The following is an 8695-nucleotide window of genomic DNA, read 5'->3' as shown; positions in this document are numbered from 1 at the left end:
TAATAATCCAAGATCAATAATCTTTTAGAGTATTACTTTAATTATATATATGTATTCAAAAATCCCTTAAATAAAGTAAAATAAAATCAACCAGAACATGAATTTTCAATTAACACAACTGAATGATAAGCAAGTATCAAAGAAATGAGATCATCCTAAATCTTAAAAATATAGAAAAATATTTGCTATAAATAATGGAAATAATAAATCCAAGTATAATTATTTTAGTTTAAACAGGATGAAGGAATTATCTCCCCCTGCCTCAAAAAAAAAAAACCCAGATATACCTACAACTACTTTGAGAAAAGGAAAGGGAATGAATCAAGATACTATTTACTTCCTTCAAATAGAATTTTCATGATATAAATCACTCGTGAAGTTACAAATGATCTCAGATCCATTAACAAATTGCATTTACAACTTAAAAATTAAAAAGGAGTCTTTCCTGATTTAAACACATGCACACACACGCAGATCTTAATCTCAGGCACAGCAAAATAGAAACTGATGACCAAACCAACAAATACGATGAGTTGTAAACTCAATAAACATGAGCATTATAGTAAAAAATTGCACCCCAGTTATTTCTTTTTATGATTCACAGCTAGTGTTTACATGTTAATAACTGTCTCAAGAAACAATGCTGAGACTTTCCCTAGTGGTAGTGGTAAAATGCAGGAGACACGGGTTTGATCCCTGGTCCGGGAAGACTCCACATGCTGTGGAGTGTCTACGCCCATGCGGTACAGCATTGAGCCTGTGTTCTAGAGTCCCAGGAGCCGCAGCTTCTGAGCCAACATGATGGAGAAGCCTGCTGAGGCTGGGGTGGCCTAGAGCCCACGCTCAATGCAACAAGACAAGCCGCCGCAATGGGAGGGCTGCACATCGCAGCTAAAGATCCGCCACCACTCTCCACAACTACAGTAAAGCCCAGGCAGCAATGCAGACCCAACACAGCCAGAAACAAATAAATAAAGAGAAAGAAACAACACCAAATTAATTATATAGAGAAAGAGGTGTTCCGAATAGTCACCACACATTCAACCTATATAGAACTTTTGGCACACTAGCAAAGACACAAAGAAAATTACACTTTTACTGCAAAAGGACAATCTTTACTGGTGCTAAAAAGGCAGAACCTTTACTGGTGCTTAAACAAAGAGGTAGCTAGAAAAGCGCCACCATTGCTCTCAAATGTTATCATTTACACAACACCTTAAAATACATAAAGATTTAGGAAAAAAGTCATTCTTCCAAACAGGTAAGACAAGTTAATCTTATCTATTTCATGATAGCAAATCCTTCCTCAGATGTTAACAACAGGCAGAATTATTTGATTTTAGCCTTTTATCACCAGAGACAACTGCTACATCACTATGCAAACATGATGAACTCATTTTATTAGGCAAATAGTACAATTTCATTCAAGTGCACTTAATACAGTACTACACATATAAATTGAAATTAAGAGAGATCTCCAATTGGAAATGGGGTTTAAAAAATACAGCTAATACTGATTTCAAGTTACATGTTTCATTGATGTTCTAATGAAACATACAAAACAAATGATTTGCTTCCAGCATCTCTGAAAGATTATCTAGTCCTTTAATGTATTAAAATAGAAGTGAGAAAATATACCCTTGAAATACAGAATTTAAAGTACAGTTTGAAAAATTGAAACCAATTTGATATGCTTAATTCAGATTATGGTTAAATGGTAAGAAGACAGCTCAAGAGTGGATAAAAGTTTCAAATTAGTCACATTTGGTGAAAAAAACATAAATGCAGGTGGCTGTAATGTTTACACTGTGTCAGATTTTTTCAAATCCATGTATAACCTAAGTCCCAAAACTCATAGACTTAATTTCCTAAAACATGGCTGACTATTGAGGAAAATCCAGATGGATTATACCTAAAATGAGACTGTTTTTTTCTCCTTTTGTAAAATACTTTTGGAATTCATAACAACAACAAAAAAAAGCACAGAAAGACATTTAGAATTATCAATCCTTTTTTAAAATCGAGGGATCTCAGCTCTTGAAAATTTTCCCTTTATTTGCTTTGTTTCTTCAGAGTCTTCCTTTTCTTCCAAGAGTTTTGCTACAGATGTGTATCAGCTGTATATGTTAATAATTTATTTGCCTGTTCCCACAAGTGAAGAGGTGGTTTGATCTTTATATTTTACTTCTGGTAGGACTCTCTAACTTTCGCCTGCAGGGCATCACACGTCTTCTTGGCATCGCCCAGAAGCATGGCTGTGTTAGGTTTGTAGAAGATTGGATTGTCCACTGCAGCATAGCCAACACCTAAGGACCTCTTCATAACGATGACCTAGGTACCAAAGATTAGGCGAGACAGAATATTTAACACACCTGACCAGGACGTGTCGGACACACACACTGTCCTGCCCTAACTTTGAACAAAGCATGTACCACTACTGATTCTTTGTTATAAAGATTTTTAAATACACAAGGAGTATTTTTAAATGCATGTTTACTTTGTATTAACTTGATTTCTTCAAATGTGCCCATACTCTTATATCCACTAGAGAAAAGGTTCTATTAACAACAGTGTATCTCTGAGTGATAAGTGATTTCCCCCCCAGTGCTTTTGTCTATAAAGACAATGTATAACATTTTCCAATAAAAAAATAATAATAATAACCATCTTTCTCTGAATGGGCTAAAGACAACAAAGTTAGTGCATAAATTTCTACTACCAATCCTAAGATAAAAGTAGTTGAGTGGGAAAATGGTATGATTCTTAGCCCATTGATTTAAAGTAAAAAATATCAGACAAGAAGGATGTATGACAAGAGCCCAAAGAGTAATCCAGTGTCCCCAGAACAGAGCTAATGACTAGTAGAATGCTTCCACAAAGAAAAACGAAGAGGGAAGTCTTTCTCTAACACTGATGTGTTCTAGACATTTACAATTACACAGCTTGTAGATGTTGCTATCCTGTTGAATATCAAGTTAATTTTTCAAGAAATAAAAAGCCTTTCTACGTTCTTCTAGGACACAGAATCTATTCAAAAATGGAAGCAGAGCAAATTTATTCATGTCCCCTATACCATTAATACAGTAAGGTACTGTGCAAACTCTCAAATACTGATGATTGATGCAGTAATTTTTAAATACGTACGAACAAGTGCATGTCACATCTACTCACCACAAATACTATGTTTAAAACTCCACATTTTTACAATAAAAAGAGACAAATTAAAGGAAAATATATATGTTATAATGATTCTTAAAATCCAGATATGAGTTGAGAGTGGTGAAGAGAGTTGCCCACAGTTGGGACAGAGGAAAATTATAAGGGCTAGATTTCTCTACAATATAGCAGTTAGCCTTTTCAGAAGTAATATGCTGTGACCAGGGCTTGATTCCTTATGCTATGTTACTGTTTGGATTTCTAAATCACCTTTCTTCTGGAAACTCCATAACGTACAAGTGAAGTGAAAGTCACTCAGTCATGTCCGACTCTTTGTAACCCCATGGAATTCTCCAGGCCAGAATTCTGGAGTGGGTAGCCTTTCCCTTCTCCTGGGGATCTTCCCAACCCAGGGATCAAACCCAGGTCTCCCACATTACAGGCAGATTCTTTACCAGCTGAGTCACAAGGGAAGCCCAATCCTTTCAAAAAATTAAACGAAAAAATGTGCTCATCTTCATATGTGAAGGTGATGATACTGACTCACTGTCCCAGAGGGAAGACATCTGCTTCACTGGACTTGGCCTGGAATTCAGCCAGCCTCATCCCCAAAGCTCACAGCTCCTTTTTCAGTTGTGGTTACAGGTTGAGTTAATCCACACAGATAATCTCCTCTAGCTCTAACTGAGGAGGCATTCAGGGCATTCATTCAGTTTCTCTGGTGACCACAGAACAGACAGAAGCTGGATCTAGAGAGTTGGACCCTAAATCTCTTCTTAACTCCTAAGCCTCCTAAAAGGCATCATCATTTCTCATCAAGTGACCAACTAAAAGTTCTGTGTGCATATCTCAAGAGACCTTTAATTCTTAGAATAAAATGCAAGTCTGAAACTTTACCTGCTTTGATTTCCAGACTTCAAGGACTGGCATGCCTGCAATGATGGAGTTGGGGTCTTCTTGAGCCGCTGAATTAACAGTGTCATTAGCTCCAATTACAAGGACCAAATCAGTGTCTACAAAAGAAAATAAAAATATCATAGTGGTCACTTCAGGCAAATGATGGTGATCTGACTTTTTAAAAACAATATAATAGTTGTTATAATAAGCTAATAGTTATAGGACGAACACTTGTGCCAGGCACTGTACAAAGAGCTTTATCAGAGAGGTTCAGTAACTTAGCCAGCATCACACAGCTTAAAAGCAATAGGTCCTGCATCTGAACCTGAGCACCCTGACTGCAGCTTGTATTATTATGCTTTCCCTCCCCTTCATGGATCTATCCAATCTGACTTTTGTTGTTGCTTTTGCTCAGTTGCTAAGTCGTGTCTGACTCTATGGCCCCACAGACTGTAGCCCGCCAGGCTCCTCTGTCCGTGGGTTTTCCAGGCAAGAATACTGGAGTGAGATGCCACTTCCTTCTCCAGGGCATCTTCCTGACACAGGGATCGAACCTGCATTTCCTGCACTACAGTTGGCATCTTTACCACCAGGAAAGCCCAATCTGACTTTACAGCTATTTTATTATCTCAAAATGATCTTGCCATTAACATTAAAGATATGCATTCCATTTTCAACTTTCAAAATGGCCACTTAGTATGCAATCTGACATCTAAAAGAACATGGTCTGAGAGTCTGTACTGTATTAAAGCTCTGTCCATAATTCCTGGAACTGCCAAGCTTCACACATAATTTAGCAACAGTGAAATCTAAAAAGGGGACAAAATTAAAATGGCCTAAATTCCCTCTTTAAGGACCGTAATTTAAATTACCTTAGAACTTTGCCAAAAATGCCATGTGAATCTAGACATACACACAATTTCATTATTTTTCTCTAATAAACAGTATTTTTTTAAGTTTACAGTGGATACTTGCCAGAGGGAACTGGTTTAATTTTAACAAACATGATTTTGGGTTAAATGTCATTAGCATTCAACATCTAGCCAGTGAAAGCCACCAAGTCCAGCCCCTGATTAGTGAAGTCCCAGTACTTCAAAGAAAACAGGAAAAGTACTGACTGACCATGAATTGGTGCAACTGAAAACCAGTAAAATCTCAAGACACTGGCAAGAATCAGATACTAAGTCATCAATGGAAGCGATTTTATAAGTGAGAAGCCTGAAGTTGAGCACCAAGTTCAAGGACACAAGCAAACCAGAGTCAGGACCTGGATTCCAAAACCAGGTCTGTTCCTAAAGCCTCTGCAAGGCACTCCACTCCACCGCACTGTCCCCCAAGACTTCCACGGTCCTTCAGACCTCCTCACAGCGAGATGACTACTCATGGTGCTCACTGATCCTGTCTCACTATTTTTCAGTATCATCTTTCATTGATTTAATTTCAACTGCTTACTTACTAGGAGCAGGTTACTCTTCCTCTGCGAGCAGCTCTGCAGTAATCCCACAGTTTATGTCCTCAGACTGGCATTGCTCTATTCATATGAAGAACACTTGAATTTCACCAGTACCCCATCACTTACCTGGGAAATCATGGTTGATCTCATCCATTTCCAACACAATATCATATGGCACCCCAGCCTCAGCCAGCAGCACATTAAGCTGACCAGGCATCCGGCCTGCAACTGGGTGAATTCCAAACCTAGACAGGAAACAAATGAACAGCTGGCCTTACTTGATGGGCCAAAATGTACAGGGACCCCAGTATCACCTCCAGACCTGCACACTCTGTTCTTGGCGCCTCTGGTTCTCCTGGTACTATCTGATCTCTGCGAGAAGGAACAGAATCAGTCCAGATATACCATCAATCTACAAATACTAAGGTTGGAGATTCAAGATCTCAGTATATACAAACTATAACTGCTCTCAAGAAAATAAGTGTAGCTTTAGAACCTGACTCTTCCATATATGTTTTAAGTCCAATGAACTCCCAACAACATTAATAAATAATACCACCTTACATTTAATAAGTATTATGTTCTCTCATGATACTCTGATATTTTTTTAATCTTTCTGAAGTCAGTCTGGAATTAAACATTTGCCATGAAAAACACTGTCATGCACATAAGGTAAAGGCCTACTTTCAAAGAGAAAGTTATCCAACTATGTTATCCAAATTTTCTATGAGAATGAACAGCTTTACAAGGGAAAAAAATTAACTTCATTTAGGAGAAATTAACACTTCATGTTTTTATATTGTGATACAATTTATAAATTTCCTATATATTATTTCATTCTATCCCTAAATCAACTTTAATAATCTCCATCAAAAATTAGAATTCAGAGCACCTGATTCAAATTTAGGACTTAAATAAACTGAGCTATAGAGCTACATTCCTATATCTAAAAAAAGAATGAAAGAGCAAGAACGTAAATAACAGGGGTTGCCTGCATATATTTTGGCATAATCCCTAATGCTGACTCTTCAAGATGTGCTATGCAACCTGACAACTTTTTTAGTAAACAGGTAACCTGATTCAAACTCAGGTCTCCTTCAAAACTCTGTACTTTTCACTACTATATAACACAGTCAGTATGTTCAGGCAATTTAAGAGGTATTTTTGTCATTAGCTTAAGATAGCTAGTTATATGATGTTTGGTAAGTTTACTAATCAGTTCTCTCAATTTTCCTATAGAGTACTAACCAGCTGTTATTACAAGCCCACCTCATGTCGAGGGTTATATAAAACCCTGCAGAAAAGGTTTCAGAAAGACCTATTTATCTCTGCTTAAATGGGTGAAATAAGGAATTCTAAGAATCCAAATTACAGTATTCTCTGAGAAAAACTGAGAACACAGCAAGTTTCAAATAATAATTTTTTACAATTTTTTAAATGTTTGCATGGACACAGGAGGAAAAAAAATGTTCCAGTACAGACAGTACCTGCAATAGTGCAAAACATTTACCAGCACCTCTACATGCTGGGAAGTAGGTTCTGAAAAACTACTAGGGGTGGGAGGTGGAATGAACTGTATAGAATGGACTATTAATAATCTAAGACTCGAGACAGGTCAGGAGCCGGTAACTTCAGGAACGACCAAACTCTGTTGAGGCCGTTTTGGGACTTTGGAACTTTGTATGGTAGCATACACAACTCTTCAGCTATGTTTTTGTCACAGGAATGGCAAGATTGGAAATTCTCTCCACTCCACTCTGGGCTTACTTCCTTGGGAGGAACTGAACCACTCGGTTCTCTGAGTGTTAGCCCTGTTCTCAGTCTACATGGAAGCCTCTCTCTGGCAGCAGAAGTGGAATCTCGGGCTATACTTTGACCTTCTGTTTGTGGGACAATGTTTTATTATTTGTATGTATGTGTGATGGTACTTACTTTGACTGGCTGAACTATACTTAGTTGACTTAAAGATAGGCGCTTACAAATTAAAACTAAATATATAGAAAAAAGAATCCAAGACTTGGGGTTTTTTTTTTAATTTTTACTGGAGTATAGTTGATTTACAGTCTGTGTTAGCAAAGTGAATCAGTTATACACATATTCATCTTTTTCATATTCTTTCCCCATGTTGACCATCACAGAGTATTCAGTAGAGTTCCCTATACTATAAAGTAAGTCCTTATTAGTTCTCTATTTTATATGATAATATTTTATATATAGTAGTGTGTATATTGAAGACTCTGTTAAAAGGCATTTATCATCTCTTTCCTCAGTGAGTTATTTAGTTTTATTTTAGTGAGAATAAAATTAAGGCAATCACTAGTTTATTCCAGACTGTGGTCACCCAACCTCACCATCTCACAAAGCTTAAATTCTTTAACCACAAATTCTATCATTTTGGGAAATGTAACAGTTCAATACTTGAGTAAAACTTTTAAATGTTCATTAAAAACAAGATTGTTAAGACTGGTTTTTTCTTTTTTTTTTTTTTTTTTGGCTAGACACTGCTATCCTAGTATCACTGTCTGTTTCAAATGAGAGTTTTTAATCACCCTGAAAACAAAAGAAATGAGGCAAAATACTGACAACTCATGTTCACACTCTTCATGTAGTAATACAAACTATATTCGGCACCTTCAAAATATCACACAGACTCTTGGGATGAGATGTCTACTCTAAAATTTTAACGTTTCCACAATAGCGGTAGGATAAGACATTTGAAAAAAATTTCTCCAGGCATTATAGTATATGTTCATTAAGTGGGAGTTAATATTACAAACCCTCAAATCTGAAAATAAATGTCACTTTAATACTCTAACAATAATATTCTATGCATTAATATGAAAAATGGGAGAAAATGTAGTATATTGAAACAACCAAAATATACTCCTAAGCCTGCTGATTGCATGAATGTAGGAAAAGAAAAGACATGATGAATGAAGTTTCAGAGGTGACTGATTTTGTAAATAAGCATCACAGTCTTCAATTCAGGACTTCTAAACCTTTCTTCAATGATGGAAAGGGATGAATAATCCCTTAAGTTCACAAGTAATAACAGAAGCAGAAAGAAAAAAAGATAATAACAGACCCAGAAAAGGTAAAGCTCACTTATATAGAATAAAGAATTTAAATTTCATAAAAGAGGAAAGATTCAATTGGTGTAATCCTCCCAAAGACTGAGAAAGAAGGCAG

The 8695-nt window shown here is 36.6% G+C and overlaps 1 protein-coding gene across 4 annotated transcripts in view; it reads right to left on the bottom strand.

Moving 5' to 3' along the window:
* Positions 1-1093: 1093 nt before the first annotated feature.
* NNT (nicotinamide nucleotide transhydrogenase) overlaps positions 1094-8695 on the bottom strand; it is an 89024-nt gene continuing 81422 nt past the window's right edge. For all 4 annotated transcript variants that reach the window (XM_020885741.2, XM_020885740.2, XM_020885738.2 and 1 more), the window contains exons 20-22: positions 5633-5751; positions 4054-4169; positions 1094-2331 (exon numbers count right to left, since the gene is read on the bottom strand). In XM_020885741.2, the coding sequence (XP_020741400.1) occupies positions 2182-2331; positions 4054-4169; positions 5633-5751 (385 nt within the window). In that variant the 3' untranslated portion in view covers positions 1094-2181. The remainder of the gene's footprint in view (positions 2332-4053; positions 4170-5632; positions 5752-8695) is intronic.

The sequence above is a fragment of the Odocoileus virginianus genome, chromosome 14, assembly GCF_023699985.2.
Source record: "Odocoileus virginianus isolate 20LAN1187 ecotype Illinois chromosome 14, Ovbor_1.2, whole genome shotgun sequence".
NCBI lineage: Eukaryota > Metazoa > Chordata > Mammalia > Artiodactyla > Cervidae > Odocoileus > Odocoileus virginianus.
This window is presented reverse-complemented; position numbering and strand designations above follow the sequence as displayed.